At 61.4% G+C, this 18,601-nt stretch overlaps 1 protein-coding gene across 2 annotated transcripts; it reads left to right on the top strand.

Annotated features, from left to right (window-relative positions):
* Positions 1-704: 704 nt before the first annotated feature.
* On the top strand, positions 705-17,858 carry LOC138732248 (lysosomal acid glucosylceramidase-like). 2 transcript variants are annotated; one of them, XM_069878761.1, is made up of 10 exons: positions 705-946; positions 2,353-2,544; positions 12,730-12,876; positions 12,991-13,124; positions 14,002-14,174; positions 14,273-14,507; positions 15,783-16,007; positions 16,085-16,248; positions 16,804-16,929; positions 17,008-17,858. In XM_069878761.1, the coding sequence occupies exons 1-10, from the start codon at positions 859-861 to the stop codon at positions 17,111-17,113; spliced, it is 1,590 nt and encodes a 529-aa protein (XP_069734862.1). In that variant the 5' UTR covers positions 705-858; the 3' UTR covers positions 17,114-17,858. The 2 variants fall into 2 exon arrangements, with proteins under 2 accessions (XP_069734862.1, XP_069734861.1); XM_069878760.1 differs by lacking the exons at positions 12,730-12,876; positions 12,991-13,124; positions 14,002-14,174; ... (3 more) ...; positions 16,804-16,929; positions 17,008-17,858 and adding exons at positions 2,621-2,767; positions 2,897-3,030; positions 3,784-3,956; ... (3 more) ...; positions 5,571-5,696; positions 6,203-6,590.
* The last annotated feature ends 743 nt before the right edge of the window (positions 17,859-18,601 follow it).

Below are 18,601 nucleotides of genomic sequence, written 5' to 3'. Positions count from 1 at the left end.
TTGCTCTGTCCCCTGTCCCCTCCATCCCCTGTCCCCCCATCCCTTGCTCTGTCCCCCCATCCCTTGCTCCGTCCCCCCCATTCCCCAGTCCCTTGCTGTTCCCTGTACCCCCTTGTCCCCCCATCCCTTGCTCTGTCCCCTGTCCCCTCCATCCCCTGTCCCCCCATCCCTTGCTCTGTCCCCCCCATTCCCCAGTCCCTTGCTGTTCCCTGTACCCCCTTGTCCCCCCATCCCTTGCTCTGTCCCCTCCATCCCCTGTCCCCCCATCCATTGCTCTGTCCCCCTTGTCCCCTGTCCTCTATCCCCCCTCCCTTGCTCTGTCCCCTGTCCCCCTGCTCTGTCCCCTGTCCCCTATCCCCCCTCCCTTGCTCTGTCCCCTGTCCCCCCTGTCCCCCTGCTCTGTCCCCTGTCCCCTTCCCCCCCCGTCCCCTTTTCCCCCTTATCCCTTGCTCTCTGTCCCCTGTCCCCCCAGCCCTGTCCTTGTCCCTTTCCCTGTCCCTCCATCCCCCTCCCTCCCCCTGTCCCCCCATCCCTGCTTCTCGCCGCCCCCCCCCCCCCCCGCAGCCCCATAACGCGGGTTCCCCCACGGGAGGGGGCGGGGCTTCCGGGTCAGCTGACCGGTCACGTGACCTTGGGGGGGTGGGGCTTCCCGGTAGCGGCTCCGGGACGGCGGGGGGGGGTTGGGGGGGGGGGGGCGGGGCGGAGACCGGTACCCGATCCCCGATCCCCGATCCGGTGGCTGGTGCCAGCTCCGCTCTCCGCTCCGGTAACCGGGATCCGGTACCCGGTGCTCGATCCGGGATCCGGTGCCCGGTCCGGTCCCCGCAGCTCCGAGGGTCCGTGCTGCTCGACGGGGCCATGGGGGCTACCGGCACCGGGACCCTGCGCTGGCGGCTGCCGCTGCTGCTGCTGCTGCTGCTGCCACCGGGACGGCCCCGTGCGGCAGGTGAGGGGGGGCGGGGGGCATCGGGGAGGGGGGGCAGGGACGGGGAGGGGGGGGGCTGGGCTTTGGTGGCATCAGGGAGGGGGTGACAGGGATGGGGAAGGGGTGACAGTGGCCGGGAGGAGGTGTCAGTGGTGGGGAGGGGGTATCTGGGCTTTGGTGGCATCAGGGAGAGGGTGACAGTGTCAGGGAGAGGGTGACAGTGTCAGGGAGAGGGTGACAGTGTCAGGGAGGGGGTGACAGCAGCAGGGAGGGGGTGTCTGGGGTTTGGTGGCATCTGGGAGGGGGTGACATTGTCAGAGAGGGGATGTCTGGGGTTTGGTGGCATCAGGGAGGGGGTGACAGTGTCAGGGAGGGGGTGACAGCAGCAGGGAGGGGCAGTCTGGGCTTTGGTGGCATCAGAGAGGGGGTGACAGGGATGGGGAAGGGGTGACAGTGGCCGGGAGGTGGTGTCAGTGGTGGTGAGCAGGGGGTTGGGGTTTGGTGGCATCAGGGAGGGGGTGACAGTGTCAGGGAGGGGGGTGTCTGGGGTTTGGTGGCATCAGGGAGGGCGTGACAGGGATGGGGAAGGGGTGACAGTGGTGGGGAGGGTGTTTCTGGGGTTTGGTGGCATCAGGGAGGGGGTGACAGTGTCAAGAAGGGGTGACAGGGATGGGGAGGGGTGTCTGGGGTTTGGTGGCATCAAGGAGAGGGTGGCAGTGTCAGGGAGGGGGTGACAGCAGCAGGGAGGGGGGGTCTGGGCTTTGGTGGCATCAGGGAGGGGTTGACAGGGATGGGGAGGGGGTGACAGTGGTAGGGAGGGCGTGTCTGGGGTTTGGTGGCATCAGGGAGGGGGTGACAGTGGCGAGGAGGGGGTGTTTGGGGCTTGGTGGCATCAGGGAGGGTGTTTCTGGGGTTTGGTGGCATCAGGGAGGGGGTGACAGGGACGGGGAGGGGGTGACAGGGACAGGGCCTTGGTGGCATCATGAAGGGGTGACAGTGGCAGGGAGCGGGGTCTGGGGTTTGGTGGCATCAAGGACAGGGTGACAGGGACAGGGACTGGGATGTCTGGGGTTTGGTGGCATCAAGGACAGGGTGACAGGGACAGGGACTGGGATGTCTGGGGTTTGGTGGCATCAAGGACAGGGTGACAGGGACAGGGACTGGGATGTCTGGGGTTTGGTGGCATCAGGGAGAGGGTGTCTGGGGCTTGGTGGCATCAGGGAGGGGTGACAGTGGCAGGGAGCAGGGTCTGGGCTTTGGTGGCATCAGGGAGGGGGTGGCTGGGCTGGGGACTGGGATGTCTGGGACTTGGTGGCATCAAGGAGGGGGTGACAGGGGTGGGGAGGGGGCGTCTGGGGTTTGGTGGCATCAGGGAGGGGGTTGTGTCCCCACACTGGTGCCTGTCCCCTCCCTACCCGTGTCCCCAGGTGCCCGGCCCTGCAGCCCCAAGTTCTTCGGCCGCGATGCCATGGTTTGCGTCTGCGACTCCACGTACTGCGACTCGCTGGACCCCGTGGTCCTGCCGCCCCCGGGCACCTACGTCAAGTACGAGAGCAGCAAGGCCGGGAAACGCCTCGAGCGCAGCGAAGGCAGCTTCCAGCGCCACCTGAGCGCCCCAGGTACCCGCTGCGGCCCGGGGAAGAGGCCACAGACCCTCCCTGCTCCCCGTCGTCACGCTCGTCTCCCTCCCCGCAGATCTCGTCCTGACCGTGGACACGACCCAGCGCTTCCAGAAGTTGAAGGGCTTTGGCGGTTCCCTCACCGACGCGGCTGCCATCAACATCCTCTCCCTGCCTGAAGCAGCCCAGGAGCACCTCCTCCGCTCGTATTTCTCGGAGGAAGGTGAGAACGTCAGAGGGAGGGGGAAAAAGGGGTTGGTGGGGGCGCGATGGGGCTCTGCCTAGGAGCTGGTAAGGCTTGGAGACCTCCTGTGCCGATGCCCACCTCTGCCTGTCCCACCGTGCCTGCCAGGGCTGGAGTACAACCTCGTGCGGCTCCCCATGGCCAGCTGCGACTTCTCCCTCCACGCCTACACCTACGATGACGTTCCCTACGACTACGAGCTCGCTCACTTCAGCCTGCAAGAGGAGGACACGAAGCTGAAGGTGAAGGGTGGGAAGGGGGAGGATGGAAAGCTGCCTGGAGGAGAAGGACCTGGGGGGGTTGGTTGAACAAGAGCCAGCAGGGGCCCAGGTGGCCAAGAAGGCCAAGGGCATCTTGGCTTGGATCAGACCCGGCGTGGCCAGCAGGGCCAGGGAGGTTCTTCTCCCTCTGGCCTCGGCCCTGGGGAGACCGCTCCTCGAATCCTGGGGTCAGTTGTGGGCCCCTCCCCACAAGAAGGATGTTGAGGCTCTGGAGCGAGTGCAGAGAAGAGCAACGAAGCTGGGGAGGGGGCTGGAGAAGAAGAGGAGCGGCTGAGAGAGCTGGGGGGGTTTAGCCTGGAGAAGAGGAGGCTGAGGGGAGACCTCATTGCTCTCTGCAACTCCCTGAGAGGAGGTTGTGGAGAGGAGGGAGCTGGGCTCTTCTCCCAAGGGCCAGGACGAGAGGGAATGGCCTCAAGCTCCACCAGGGGAGGGTCAGGGTGGACATTAGGAAATATTTTTTCATGGAAGAGGTCACTGGGCAGTGTCCGAGGCTGCCCAGGGAGGGGGTTGAGTCCCCTTCCCTGGAGGGGTTTAAGGGCCGGGTGGACGAGGTGCTGAGGGACATGGGTTAGTGATTGATGGGAATGGTTGGACTCGCTGATCCTGAGGGTCTTTTCCAACCTGGTGATTCTGTGATTCTATGATTCTATGGAGTGGATGCAGGGAGGGGACACACAGACTCACATGTAGTGATCCCTCTGCCTCCTCCTGCAGATCCCCATCCTGCACCGAGTCTTGGCCATGAGCAAGCGGCCGCTGTCGCTCTACGCAAGCCCTTGGACCTCCCCAGCTTGGATGAAGACCAGCGAGACCTTTGTGGGGAAGGGCACGCTGAAGGGGCAGGCGGGGGACAAATACCACAAGACCTGGGCCAACTACTTTGTACGGTAAGGAGCTGCCGGGGCAGTGGTGGAGTCCCCATCCCTGGAGGTGTTCAAAATACGTATAGACGTGGTGCTTTGGAACATGGCTTAGTGGACACGTTGGTGTTGTGTTGATTCATAGAATTATAGAATCACCAGGTTGGAAGAGACCCACCGGATCATTGAGTCCAACCCTTGTTGGACTTGATCTTTGAGGTCGTTTCCAACCTCATTCTATGATTCTGTGAGCGCCTGGGGCAAGGGGATGGGGGAGGTTCCCAGGAGATCCTCAGTGGTGGTGCTGGGGACACCCCTTGGCTCACCCCTCTCCCCTACACCCAGGTTCCTGGATGAATACGCCAAGCACAACCTGACCTTCTGGGCAGTGACGGCGGAGAACGAGCCCTCAGCGGGGCTGATCAACAACTACCCCTTCCAGTGCTTGGGCTTCACGGCCGAGCAGCAACGGGACTTCATCGCGCGGGACCTGGGCCCCGCGTTGGCGAACAGCTCCCACCGGGACGTCCAGCTCATCATCCTCGATGACAACCGGCTCCACCTCCCGCACTGGGCCAAAGTGGTGAGCGGTGGGGTCCACCAGCACAGCCAGATCTCCAAATCTGTGTGGTTGCACATCATGGCAGCTTGGCTGCTCCATCCTGGTTGGGGTGATGGTTTTCTGCCGTCCAGGACCTCATGGTGGCTGATTCTTCTCCTTTCCAGGTCCTGGAGGATGAAGAAGCGGCTCGTTATGTCCATGGCATCGGCATCCACTGGTACCTGGACTTCATTGGTCCCATACAGGACACGGTGCTGCCCACTCATGAGCTCTTCCCTGACTACTTCATCCTGGCCACGGAAGCGAGCATCGGGGCTCATTTCTGGGAGAGGGATGTGATCCTAGGCTGCTGGGAGCGGGGGAACCAGTACAGCCACAGCATCCTGGCGGTGAGGCCCCACCACCAACCTGTGTGGTAGAATCATAGAATCACCAGGTTGGAAAGGACCCACCGGATCATCGAGTCCAGCCATTCCATCAATCACTAACCCATGTCCCTCAGCACCTCGTCCACCCGGCCCTTAAACCCCTCCAGGGAAGGGGACTCAACCCCCTCCCTGGGCAGCCTCGGACACTGCCCAATGACCCTTTCCATGAAATTTTTTTTCCTAATGTCCAGCCTAAACCTCCCCTTGCGGAGCTTGAGGCCATTTGGGAGGCTCTGGAGAGGGTTCCCAGCATGCTCCCTCTCCTGTTGGCTCCTCATTCCTTGGACAGACGTCTGAGCTGTCCCGTTACAGAACCTGAACCACTTTGTCACCGGTTGGACTGACTGGAACCTCGCCCTGGACCTGGAGGGGGGACCCAACTGGGTCAAGAATTACGTCGACAGCCCCATCATCGTGGACAGCAGTGAAGGCGTCTTCTACAAGCAGCCCATGTTCTACCACCTAGGCCACTTCAGGTGGGTCAGGGCTGCCTGGGCTCCACCTCCACGGTTGCAAGTAGCAGCTTGTTGAGAGGGGAGTAGAATCATAGAATCATAGAATAACCAGGTTGGAAGAGACCCACCGGATCAGGGTTGGTGGGAGGAGAGCTCTGCTGGGGTCTCACTCCCTTCCTGACGTTGCTTCTTGCAGTAAGTTCATCCCTGAGGGCTCCCAACGCGTGGGGCTTGTCGCTTCTAAAGAATCCAAGAAGACAGAGCTGGAGTACACGGCTTTCCTGCGTCCCGATGGCGCGATGGTGGTGGTGGTTCTGAACCGGTGAGTGGTGCAGCCCAGACCACGAGCGCGGGACCCCATCCTGCTGGACCACGAGGGTGCTTGTAGTTCATATCTAGGCTGAGACAGTTGGGGTTGTTGAGCCTGGAGAAGAGAAGGCTCCGAGGAGACCTAAGAGCAGCTTCCAGCACAGAAAGGGACTCCAGGAAAGCTGAGGAGGGGCTCTGGATCAGGGAGTGCAGGGAGAGGGTGGTGGGGAGTGATTTTGAGCTGAAAGAGGAGAGATTGAGATGAGATCTTGGGGAGAAATGTTTTGCTGTGAGGGTGGGGAGCCCAGGTTGCCCAGAGTAGGGGTGGCTGCCCCATCCCTGGAGGGGTTCAAGGCCAGGTTGGATGGGGCTTGGAGCCCCTGATGCAGTGGGAGGTGTCCCTGCCCAGGGCAGGGGTGGGACTGGATGGGCTTTGAGGTCCCTTCCAACCCAACCCATTCCATGATTCTATCCTGCTGGGCCTTGTGCGCTCTGACCCTGCTGCTCCTCACCTTCCAGGTCTCCTCAGAACATCACCTTCGGGCTGGCCGACACGGTTGGCCTCATCACGGCTGTGTCTCCAGCCAACTCCATCCAGACCTACCTGTGGCAGCAGCCGTGACGGGGCTGGGGGTGCCCGTGGCTGTCCAGGAGCCGGACCAAAGGAGCCCCAGCGCTGCCCTGGGGGGCTCGGGCCGAGGAACGAGGACAAGGTGGCTCAGCAGAAGGTGGCTCAGCTTGGTCTGTGCCGCGGCCGAGCCGTGCGAGCAGGAGGAGTGAGCCAGGCCGGGGAGCGCTCTGTGTGTGCAGGAGGGTTGGGGACCCCGAGGCCCCTCGGGCTGGAGATCCCGCAGGCTGTGACTGCTGTTTGCTGCTGCTCTGACATTAAATGCTGATGCTGCCTCGCTCTCTGTGGCTGGAAGAGAAGTGCCCGGGTCCCTCCCCTGCTCCCGGGCACCGTGGCTGGTTGCCACCCGGGCACGGAGCCCGAGGAAGTCCCGAGAGCTGCTCAGAGCACCGGGAGCCCCGTGAGATGTTTGCTCTCCGTGCCCACACCCTTGCTGCTCTCCCCCTACAGCTTCTCTCTGCTGGGGAGGGCCTCCAGGCACCAGTTTGCTCCCAGTTTCAAGCCTGTGCCTGCTGGCAGGGGCTGAGCCAAGCCCGGGTGCTCTCCCGCTGCTCTTGTGGGGCGGCTTTAGGCTCCGGGTTTACCTTGCATGCAGGTGCTCTGGGTCCTGGAGCAGCAGTGGGGGGCAAAATGCTTTGATGTCCATTTTGGTAGAAGCCTTGAGTGGGTTTTGTGGCCAAATTTCAGCTTTCTGGACTTTTCCTGCCAAGCTGGAGCCAGTTGCAACCTGATGCTAAGCTGGGAGGGTCACATCTTGCCCAGCCCAGGGTGCTGGATGCTCCCTGGGGCTCAGACTGGAGGCAAAACCAGTTCCAGGAGCGTGGGAGCGTGGTGGGTTGAGGGCACAAGCCAGCTCAGGATGGGGAGAGGGTGTCTGCAAGCTTCTCTGAGGGATTTGTAGGGAGAAGGACGCTGGCCAGGCTGCAGCGGCTCTGAGATGGGGTGCCCCGTCCCCCCAGGGATGGGGCAGCTGGGATGGAGTGTCGGGAAGGCTTGGGCTGCACCATGGGCTCAGCACCCACCGGGGAGCTGGGGCAGCTTGAGCAAGCAGGCACGGGACCGGAGATGGGTGCAGACACACCCAGAACGAGGGAGAGAGCTCGAAGGGTGGAGAGATAGGGCAGGGAAGTCGTGATTGCAGCTGCTGGGCTGATCCGGGTCAGCAGGGTTGAGCTGCAGCCTGGGGATCCCATCAGGGCCAAGAGCAGAGGTGCTGCGTGGGCTGAGCAGAACCCAGCACCAGCTCCAGCAGCACCTGGGGTGACCGGAGAGTGCGTGACAGGGTCACACTGGGAATTGGGCACGACCTGTGCCCCAGGGCTCAGTGCGGGGTCCAGCCCCGTTCAGTGATTTATCAACGACCTGGATGAAGGCATCGAGGGCACCCTGAGCAAGTTCGCGGGTGACACTGAGCTGGGTGGAAGCTGGATCTGCTGGAGGGTTTTGAGGGTCTCCAAAGGGATCTGAACAGGCTGGATCCATGGGCTGAGACCAACGGCAGGAGGGTTAACGAGGCCAAATGGCGGGTCCTGCACTTGGGGCACAACAACCCTGAGCAGCTCCAGCCTAGGAGAAGTCTGGCTGGAAAGTGCCTGGAGGAGAAGGACCTGGGGGGGTTGGTTGAACAGGAGCCAGCAGGGGCCCAGGTGGCCAAGAAGGCCAAGGGCATCTTGGCTTAGATCAGACCCGGTGTGGCCAGCAGGGCCAGGGAGGTTCTTCTCCCTCTGGCCTCGGCCCTGGGGAGACCGCTCCTCGAATCCTGGGGTCAGTTGTGGGCCCCTCCCCACAAGAAGGATGTTGAGGCTCTGGAGTGAGTGCAGAGAAGAGCAATGAAGCTGGGGAGGGGGCTGGAGAAGAAGAGGAGCAGCTGAGAGAGCTGGGGGGGTTTAGCCTGGAGAAGAGGAGGCTGAGGGGAGACCTCATTGCTCTCTGCAACTCCCTGAGAGGAGGTTGTGGAGAGGAGGGAGCTGGGCTCTTCTCCCAAGGGCCAGGGGACAGGACGAGAGGGAATGGCCTCAAGCTCCACCAGGGGAGGGTCAGGCTGGACATTAGGGAAAAGTTTTTTATGGAAAGGGTGATTGGGCAGTGTCCGAGGCTGCCCAGGGAGGGGGTTGAGTCCCCTTCCCTGGAGGGGTTTAAGAGCCGGGTGGCCGAGGTGCTGAGGGACATGGGTTAGTGATTGATGGGAATGGTTGGACTTGATGATCTGGTGGGTCTTTTCCAACCTGGCGATTCTGTGATTCTGTGATGCCCCTGGGGAGCCCTGGGACCCTGCAACCCTGGCTGTGCCAGAGTCTCGAGGCCAGCTGGCTGTACCGAGGGGCAAAATCATCCTGCTCCTGCCTGGAGGCTGTTTATCTTTGTCCACAAGAGGGAAATATTTCTCCAGGATCAACCACAAGCCCCGCTCCAAGCATCCCAGCATCCCCACTCTTCTCCCTGCTGCTTCCTTTAAGGTTTTACCAAGCCTGGTACTAAAAGTCAATGTCCAGATACTGAATCATCCCAGTCCCTGCTTGGGTCTGGAGGACCAGCTCGCTCCGGGTTAAACAGCGAGGAGGTGAATCCTCCAGCGTTGTTGGGCTTGGCTTGTGAACTCTTGGCTCGTTTTGGAGTGCGTGGTGGCTGCTTGGGACCCCCCAACAGCTGAGCTGGAACCTGTGACCACCAGCAAGGGCTGCGTCTCATCATGCTCATGGCTGAGCTCCAGCAGCTTGGACCTTGGAGCCTGAGCCTCTCGCATCGATGTTTTCAGAGTCGTGAGGGCGGCTCAGCCCTAACTCTGTGTTCCCAGGCTCTCCATCCCCACTATCCTGGCTAAGAGACAAAATTTACCCCCTGGCTTCTCCACCAGCTGCAGGACAGGAGGATTTGTTGGGGCTGCCCAGCATCTCCCATGCCAAGGCGTTGCCTTTGCCCCTGCTCTCACTTTTCCTGCTCAGCGGGGAGCTCTTATCAGCGCCTCCGCAGTGTTTTGGTTTCCTGGAGCTGCAGGGACCCAACCCATCTGTGGGGCTGCAGCCAGACAGGGGGGGCCGGCAGAACCGGACCCCAAAATGGGGCTGGAAGGAGCCTAAGGGGCATCTGGGGTGGCTGGCGGTAGGTCAGGAGGCAGGTGAGCCCCAGCAGGGGCTGCCTCATTAACCTCTTCCCCAAATTGAGGCTTATTAGCTTGGGTGTAGCACCCAGCCAATGCGTGAGTCACTGCCGAGCGTGGGAGACCCAGGAGCTTCCTTCTGGGGCCGCCTCTTCACCCTGGGAAGGGCAACTGGGCGCTGTCTGACCCCACCTGCCCCTTCTCTGGTGGCCTCGGTGCCCCAAGGCTCAGCTCCACGTGGCAGGCGGAGGCTGGAGGGTGGAAGGAACCCTCATGGCTTGACTTGGCCCCAAAGCTGCACCCGATATGCCAGAAAAGGAGAAAATCGGTCATGAATTGGGCTCCATCTGGAGAGGGATGAGCTAAGAGAGTGGTTTAACCCCAGGGTTTGATGCTCTTGGGCAGGCAGAGCAGAAGCTGGGAGCTGATGGCTCCGTGTCCCCAGGGTCACCCTTCTGGAGAGATGCCGAGGACATCCCTGCGGGGTTGGGTGCGTGTGTGTGTGTCCACGCTGTGGAGATGTCCTGGGTGATGTGAGCAGGATCAGACTGTGTCTGTGTCCGGCTGAGCTGGCCCAGTTCAGCCCTGGCTCTGTGGACTGAGAGGGTTGGTCTTGGAGAAGCAGGGAGCACCTGGAGTATTTTGTCTCCAGGCACAGAGGAGCAGAGCTTGGCTCCTGGTGTTGAGGCAGCACGTTCCCCTCCGTGGATTGACAGCGCAGCCCTGGCTGCTGCTGCTGGGGACCAAAACACAGCCAGAATCCTAGAACTGTTTGGTTGGAAAGAACTTTGGGATCAAGTCCTACCATCCGTGTTCATTACTGAACCATCGCTGAGCAACTCAGCAACCCAGCTCTTAAATCCCTCCAGGGATGGAGATGCCACCACTGCCCTGCGCAGCCTCCACCAATGCTTGAAAACCCTTTCAGTAATGATTTTTTTTCCTGATACCAAATCTAAGCATCCCCTGGTGCAACTTGATGCCGTTTCCTCTCATCCCATCACTTGTTCCTTGGGAGCAGAGCCCAGCACCCACCTGCCTCCAACCTCCCAGGAGCTGCAGAGAGCGATGAGGTCTCCCCTTAGCCTCTTCTTCTCCAGACTAAAGAGCTCCAGGTCCCTCAGCTGCTCCTCAAGCTGCTGCATTTCCCAGTTCGTTGCTTTTTACAGGGTGCTGAGCAACTCAGAAGGTTGGGACAGGGCATGGAAGGGCCCCCAGCTCCTGTTTGGCTGCACCAGGTGGGTCCTTTTGCTGCACGAGGCTGTGCAGCTACGTGTTCCATCCTCACCTGGGGCTCCTGGACCCTCCCCATGCAGCTCTTAGAGGGGAGATGGAGCAATAGGCATGGCTAGATCCCTCAAGGTAGGTAGAGTTCATTAGTCTACGGTGCTTACGAGCACCTATGGGTTCTGCTCTGCCTCCAAACATTCATCCAGACCCAGAAAAATATCAGATCTCCCTTCAGGGCATTGCGGTGGGTTCTTGGAGCTGCACCTCCCTGTGCTGGTGGGGCCTTTGGTGAGGCTGGAGTTCCCAGTGCGGTGTCCCAATCCTTGCAGGAGGTAAGAAGGGAGCCGGAGACGTGCGCCGGTCCAAAACCAAAGGTAGGGAAAGGCCAGGAGGAGAGCAAGGAGGAGCTGTGGGGGTGGGAGAGGGTGTGCTGCCGAGGGAGATCTCCAAGCAGCTCCCAGTACAGGTGAGGAGCTGCCTGAGGAGGGCTGGGAGCAGCACAGGTAGGTGGGTTGGGGGCTCCTGGCAGGGCTGGACTCACCTCCTGCAAGGTGAGGGTCTTCGCTGGGGGCCAAGGATGGAGCGTGTGGCAGGGAAGGAGGAGCAGAGAGGGTGGCACCGATCCTGCCTGGGAGCACGGGTGGCCTCGCCACCCCATCCTGCGCCCATGCCTGCCTCGGCTGAAGGTGCCCCCGCTCGCAGGCTCCGCTCCCCAGGATTCACCGAGGGCAAGAGGGGGACGCCGAGGGCCATGGGGGCTGCTGGTGGTGACCTGGGCTGGATGCTACCCCTGCTCCTGCTGCTGCTGCTGCGGGTTCTGCCCTGGGCTGCAGGTGAGAACGGGGACGTCGCGGGGGTGGCAGCGGGCACCGGGGTGTCCTGGGACGGGGTCAGGAGCCCAGAGACCGTGCAGGAGCTGGGGTGCTCAGGGAAGGGACAGGGACAGGAGCCTGGTGGCACTGCAGGAGCTGGGGTGCCATGGGACAGGGGTGACAGTGGAGGAGCTCAAGTGCCATGGGACAGGGGTGACACTGCAGGAGCTGAGGTGCCATGGGACAGGGGTGATTGTGGGGACGTCACGGGGGTGGCAGCGGGCACCAGGGTGTCCTGGGACGGGGTCAGGAGCCCAGAGACCATGCAGGAGCTGGGGTGCTCAGGGAAGGGACAGGGACAGGAGCCTGGTGGCACTGCAGGAGCTGGGGTGCATGGGACAGAGGTGACACTGCAGGAGGTGAAGTTCCATGGGACAGGGGTGACAGTGGAGGAGCTCAAGTGCCATGGGACAGGGGTGACACTGCAGGAGCTGAGGTGCCATGGGACAGGGGTGATTGTGGGGATGTCACGGGGGTGGCAGCGAGCACCGGGGTGTCCTGGGATGGGGTCAGGAGCCCAGAGGTGGTGCAGGAGCTGGGATGCTCAGGGAAGGGACAGGGACAGGAGCCTGGTGGCACTGCAGGAGCTGAGGAGCCGTGGGACAGGGGTGGCACTGCAGGAGCTGGGGTGCATGGGACAGCGGTGGCACTGCAGGAGGTGAAGTTCCATGGGACATGGGTGACAGTGGAGGAGCTCAAGTGCCATGGGACAGGGGTGACACTGCAGGAGCTGGGGTGCCGTGGGACAGGGGTGGCACTGCAGGAGCTGAGGTGACCAGGAAAGGGACAGGAGCCCTGAGGCAGCGTGGGGGCTGGGATGCCCAGGGAGGGGACACGGTGCAGAGCATGGAGGCAGCACCCAGGCTGGGTGGGAGAGCTCTGGCAGGGTTGTGTCCCCAGACACGCTGGTGCCTGTCCCCTCCCTACCCGCGTCCCCAGGTGCCCGGCCCTGCAGCCTCAAGTTCTTTGGCCGCAATGCCATGGTTTGCGTCTGCAACGCCACGTACTGCGACTTGCTGGACCCCGTGGTCCTGCCACCCCCGGGCACCTACATCATGTACGAGAGCAGCGAGGCCGGGAAACGCCTCGAGCGCAGCGAGGGCAGCTTCCAGCGCAGCCAGGACAGCTTCCAGCGCAGCCTGAGCGCCCCAGGTACCCGCTGCGGCTGGGAGGGTGGTGGGTGCCAGCGTTTCGAGCTGAGCCGGGGTCCCTCTTGCAGAGCTGCTGCTCACAGTCAACGTTTCGGTGCGATACCAGCATCTCAAAGGCTTCGGTGGGTCCCTCTCTGATGCCGCCGCTCTGAACATCCTGGCTCTGTCGCAGCCAGCCCAGGACAACCTGCTGCGCTCCTACTTCTCGGAGAGCGGTGAGGGATGCGGGCGCCGGCAGCACCGAGCTGCTCACGGGGTCCCAGGATGCATCTTCACCGCGTCCCTCGGAACCTGCTCTGGCGCTGCCTTATGCTTCTCCCGCTCCGCAGGAATCGAGTACAACCTCCTCCGGGTCCCCATGGCTTCCAGCGACTTCTCCCTGCGCCCCTACAGCTACGACGACGTCCCCGACGACTACGACTTGAAGCACTTCAGGCTGGTGGACGAGGATGTGAAGATGAAGGTGGGAGGCTGAAGCCATCGGCGCTCGTCCCTTGCCCCACTGGAGCTCGTGTGCGCGTCGGGACCCCTGTCACCAGGTGCCCAGGGTGGAGGGTGTGTGGGGACAGCCTGTGGGAGCTGGCACCTCCTCTGTGGCACGTCCTGGCACACCCTAGCTGGTGCTGGCAGGGTGCAGGACCAGGGTGCTGTGCCACGGCAAAGCATTCTGCTTTGGAAACCGTCACCTCTGGGCTGGCCAGGCGCACACTCTCCTGGATGGAAAACTGGTTGGATGGAGAGACCAGAGAGTGGTGGGAAGTGGAGTTAAATCCAGCTGGAGGCCAGTGACAAGTGGTGTCCCCAGGGCTCAGGGCTGGGTCCAGCCCCGTTCAATGTCTTTATCACTGACCTGGATGAAGGCATCGAGGGCACCCTGAGCAAGTTTGTGGGTGACACTGAGCTGGGTGGAAGCTGGATCTGCTGGAGGGTCGGGAGGCTCCAAAGGGATCTGAACAGGCTGGATCCATGGGCTGAGACCAACGGCAGGAGGGTTAACGAGGCCAAATGGCGGGTCCTGCCCTTGGGGCACAACAACCCTGAGCAGCTCCAGCCTAGGAGAAGTCTGGCTGGAAAGTGCCTGGAGGAGAAGGACCTGGGGGTTTAAGGGCCGGGTGGACGAGGTGCTGAGGGACATGGGTTAGTGATTGATGGGAATGGTTGGACTCGATGATCCGGAGGGTCTTTTCCATCCTGTTGATTCTACGATTCTATGGGATGGGGCTTGCAGGTTGGTGCTCCCTGCAGAGATCCCTTGAGTGCTCCCCATCCTCCCACCCTGGGTGTCATGGGTTTGGGGAGCTGCAGCGGAGCTGAGCTGGACCCTCTCCCCCTTGTTGCAGATCCCCATCCTGCACCGAATCTCGGCCATGACCAAGCGGCCGCTGTCATTCTACGCCAGCCCCTGGACGGCCCCGGCTTGGCTGAAGAGCAACAACGACGTCTCTGGGAAAGGGTCACTGAAGGGGCAGGCGGGGGACAAGTACCACAAGACCTGGGCCAACTACTTCATCAAGTACCATCCTGTGGGGCTGGGATTCTTGAGGAGCACCGGGAGCGGGTTTTTGTGGGAAGACCTAGTTGATGCTGCTCTCTTCTCCTTCCCCGCACCAGGTTTCTGGATGAATACGCCAAACGCAACGTGACCTTCTGGGCGGTGACGGTGCAGAACGAGCCCCTCGCTGCGCTCCTCACCCCCCCTGTGTTCCCCACCATCGTTTTCACCGCCACGCAGCAGCGAGATTTCATCGTCTCCGACCTGGGCCCCGCGCTCACCCGCAGCCCCCACCGCACCCAGCTCATCATCCTGGACGACCAGCGCATCCACCTCCCGCTCTGGGCCAAAGTGGTGAGGAGCAAAACCTGCTTTTAGTCAGCACCGGGGAGACCGCTCCTCGAATCCTGGGGTCAGTTGTGGGCCCCTCCCCACAAGAAGGATGTTGAGGCTCTGGAGCGAGTGCAGAGTAGAGCAACGAAGCTGGGGAGGGGGCTGGAGAAGAAGAGGAGCGGCTGAGAGAGCTGGGGGGGTTCAGCCTGGAGAAGAGGAGGCTGAGGGGAGACCTCATTGCTCTCTGCAACTCCCTGAGAGGAGGTTGTGGAGAGGAGGGAGCTGGGCTCTTCTCCCAAGGGCCAGGGGACAGGACGAGAGGGAATGGCCTCAAGCTCCATTGGGAGAGGTTCAGGCTGAACATGAGGAAAAAATATTTCTTGGAAAGGGTGATTGGGCAGTGTCAGAGGCTGCCCAGGGAGGGTGTTGAGTCCCCTTCCCTGGAGGGGTTTAAGGGCCGGGTGGATGAGGTGCTGAGGGACATGGGTTAGTGATTGATGGGAATGGTTGGACTCGATGATCCGGTGGGTCTCTTCCAACCTGGTTATTCTATGATTCTCCTGCTGCCCTTCTTGGCTCCTTCCTCTCCCTCCTCTCCGTGTCCCACCTGGGCTTTGGGTTTTCGCTGACATTGAAGCCAGCAGCTCCTCCCAGCCTTAGACAGAGCAGAAGCCAAACCAGGTCTGCTGGAGAACGAGCCGGAGGCAGCTAATTTGGCAGCAGCCGCCGCCTCCGTGTGTGCCAGGCTGCAGCAGAGCCGGGAGGTGGCATGTCTGTCCCAGATTCTTGGAGCGTGGCACGCGGCGGCGCTGCCAGCACGCCAGCTCCTTCTCTGGTTTGGCTGACGGGGGTTGTTCTTCACGATGCTGAAAAGCCGTTGGTGGGAATGACCTTAAACTAAAAGGAAAGAAGCCAAACTGGAGCAAGGCTGGAGCTGCAGGGGAGGGTGCAGCATGTCCCTTCCTCACCTCAAACCGGCAGCACGAGACAGGGATGTGGTGCAAATCACCCCAAAAGGGATGTGGAGGAGGAACCAGGCGGCAGCAGGAGCTGTGATGGGGGTGAGGAGCCCACCAAGGGCCACATCTACCACCAACCCCATCGCTTTGTACCCAACAGGTGCTGGAGCCACCTCAGGGGGCGGCTTCGGGTGCAGAAGGAAGCGTGTGGTACCCACAGAAGGGGACACGAGTGGCCCCAGGGGATGCTGGTGGCACGTGGGGTCCGTGTCCCCGTCTCCTCGGGGTCAAGGTGTTGGTGGTCCTGGTGTGAGGCGTCTCCTTCTGCTCCCTCCAGGTCCTGGGCAACGCCACCGCTGCCGGCTACGCCGCCGGAGTGGGGATCCACTGGTACCTGGACAGCCTCGTCCCCGCCAGCCGCAGCCTGGGGGTCACCCACAAGCTCTTCCCCAACCATTTTCTCCTCTACACCGAGGCCTGCAGCGGCTTCCTCACCCACCGCTTCTCCGTCTCCCTGGGCTGCTGGGCGCGAGGGAACCGCTACAGCCACAGCATCTTGACGGTACGGGCTCCCGGCACTGCCCGCCCGGCTCCAGGGGTCCAGCTCAGCTCCGCTCAGCCCCTTCCCTGCCCACCCAGGTCCTGAACCACTACGTGACGGGCTGGACCGACTGGAACCTCGCCCTGGACCTTCAAGGCGGCCCCAACTGGGTCAAGAACTACGTGGACAGCCCCATCATCGTGGACAGCAAGAAAGGCGTCTTCTACAAGCAGCCCATGTTCTACCACCTGGGCCACTTCAGGTGGGTCAGGGAGCTCGGGTGCTGCCGCCAGCCTGAGACCCGGTCCATTCCTTCTTCTGAGTCCTTGGTTCCTCCCCACAAGAAGGATGTTGAGGCTCTGGAGCGAGTCCAGAGAAGAGCAACGAAGCTGGGGAGGGGGCTGGGGAGGAAGAGGAGCGGCTGAGAGAGCTGGGGGGGTTTAGCCTGGAGAAGAGGAGGCTGAGGGGAGACCTCATTGCTCTCTGCAACTCCCTGAGAGGAGGTTGTGGAGAGGAGGGAGCTGGGCTCTTCTCCCAAGGGCCAGGGGACAGGACGAGAGGGAATGGCCTCAAGCTTCATTGGGAGAGGTTCAGGCTGAACAAGAGGAAAAAATATTCCACGGGAAGGGTGATTGGGCAGTGTCCGAGGCTGCCCAGGGAGGGTGTTGAGTCCCCTTCCCTGGAGGGGTTTAAGGGCCGGGTGGACGAGGTGCTGAGGGACATGGGTTAGTGATTGATGGGAATGGTTGGACTCGATGATCTGATGGGTCTTTTCCAACCTGGTGATTCTATGATTCTCCTGCTTCTTTTCCTGCAGCAAGTTCATCCCGGAGGGCTCCCAGCGCGTGGGGCTGCACTGCAGCGGCCGATGTCTCTTCTGGCAGCTGGAGCACGTGGCCGTTCTACGTCCCGATGGAGCCCTCGTCCTGGTGGTCCTCAACAGGTCAGCGAGCCAGCCTGGGCAAGCGGGGCATGCTCGGTTCAAGCCGTGCTGACCTGCTCCATTCCTCTTACCCTCCAGGTCTTGCCAAGATGTTCCGTTTGGGATCCGGGATCCTGCTGTTGGTTTCATCGAGACGGTGGCTCCAGCCAACTCCATCCAGACCTACCTGTGGCGCTGGAAGTGATGGGATGGCAGGGCTGGGGATGGCACCGCTAGGGACGGGGGTCTCCAGGAGTCAATTCCTGCCCTTTCCAGCATCCTTCCTTTGTGGAACCCAGTGGTGACCCACTGCTGGGAGCACGGGATGGACCAGGGGTCTCTTGCCCTCCCAGCACGGGGGTCTCCAAGCCTCCCCCCTCCTTCCCAAGCCCCCTCAGCCCCTTGAAAGCTCCTCCTGGACCACGTTCCCACACGTGGCTCCCTCAAAACCTTCACATACGTCTCGGGCGCCAAGTAAAGCTGTGACGTTCTCCCTCCGGTATGTGCCATCCCCGTCAGTGTTTCCTCTACGCTCTCGGAAATTGCTCGGTTTTCCTCGGAGAGGCGGCGAAGGGCGAGGGGTGCCCCGGAGGGCTCCCTCCCTGCGGCCGTGTTGTTTATCGCCGCAGCTGGAAGGAGCTCAGCCGCTCGCCAGCTCTTGATTCCTTTCAGATGTGCCGTTGGTTTTCCCTAGTTCACTTTATTTTTATACCAAAACGTCCCATTGCACCAGGGCAGAGGCTGGAGAGAAAAAAAAAAATGAGTAAATGATATCAGTGTCCCCATCCTCCAGACCTCACGGATGAGTTGGGTTGATGCCATCTCTTCCAGAGCTTGTTCTGCTGGCTGCATCCAGCCACCCTCAACCGTTGTGGCCTCCAGACAGACTCCCCTCTATTCTAACCACGGTTGACACGGAGCTGGCAGCCCACAATTACCTGGCCAGCCCTGTTTGCTCTCTTTAAATACCAGTTACAGTGTTTGCTTGCTCGCTCCAGCCTTTTGGGAACGTTCCTAGCATCTTTGAAGTCCCGGAATGAGAAAGCCAGAGCGCTCCTTGGCAAACTCCTCTGGTGTGTGAGCTGCAGAGTTGCTGATGTTGAGGGAAAATGGAGAAAGAAAGAGGTTTAACAGCTGTTTTCTCGGAGTGAAGCATGAAGGCAGCACTGGGCTCCATCTCAGCCCGGTGCGTGGAGAACATCGGGGGGTTCTGTGTTTTTATTGCTGTTCCTGGGTCGTGTCGAGCCAGGTCTGCGCTTCCCAAGGTTCATCAAAGCTCTGCCACACGGGGAAGGTGCACATGGAGCTTCACCTCCAGGAATCACAGAATTATTATGGTTGGAAAAGACCACTAAGCTCATCCAGTCCAACCATCAGCCCAACCCCACCGTGAGCCTTAATCCACACCCTAAAGCTCCACACATACATGTGTTTTGAACCCTTCCAGGGATGGAGAAGCCACCACTGCCCTGTGCTTCACTGGGGCAGCGCTTCACCACTGCCAGGGCTTCACCGCGCTGTCCGTAAAGGAATTTTTCCCAATATCCCAACTAAACCTGCCCCGGTGTGACTTGAGATTGTTTCCTCTCATCCCATCACTTGTTACTTGGGTGAAGAGACCAACACCCACCTTGCTCCAACCTCCTTTCAGGTAGTTGTGGAGAGCGACGAGGTCTCCCTCAGCCTCCTCTTC

This window comes from Phaenicophaeus curvirostris, chromosome 29, assembly GCF_032191515.1.
Source record: "Phaenicophaeus curvirostris isolate KB17595 chromosome 29, BPBGC_Pcur_1.0, whole genome shotgun sequence".
In the NCBI taxonomy this organism is placed as follows: Eukaryota; Metazoa; Chordata; class Aves; order Cuculiformes; family Cuculidae; genus Phaenicophaeus; species Phaenicophaeus curvirostris.
The sequence above is the reverse complement of the archived record's forward strand: the minus strand, read 5'-3'. Positions and strand labels throughout refer to the sequence as shown.

Bases quoted from the DNA above. Each gene is read 5' to 3' on its own strand.
- LOC138732248 (XM_069878761.1), top strand. From the start codon at position 859: ATGGGGGCTACCGGCACCGGGACCCTGCGCTGGCGGCTGCCGCTGCTG. The intron at 12,877-12,990 runs GTGAGGGATGCG...CCCGCTCCGCAG, and splicing joins CTCCTACTTCTCGGAGAGCG to GAATCGAGTACAACCTCCTC. The intron at 13,125-14,001 runs GTGGGAGGCTGA...CCCTTGTTGCAG, and splicing joins ACGAGGATGTGAAGATGAAG to ATCCCCATCCTGCACCGAAT.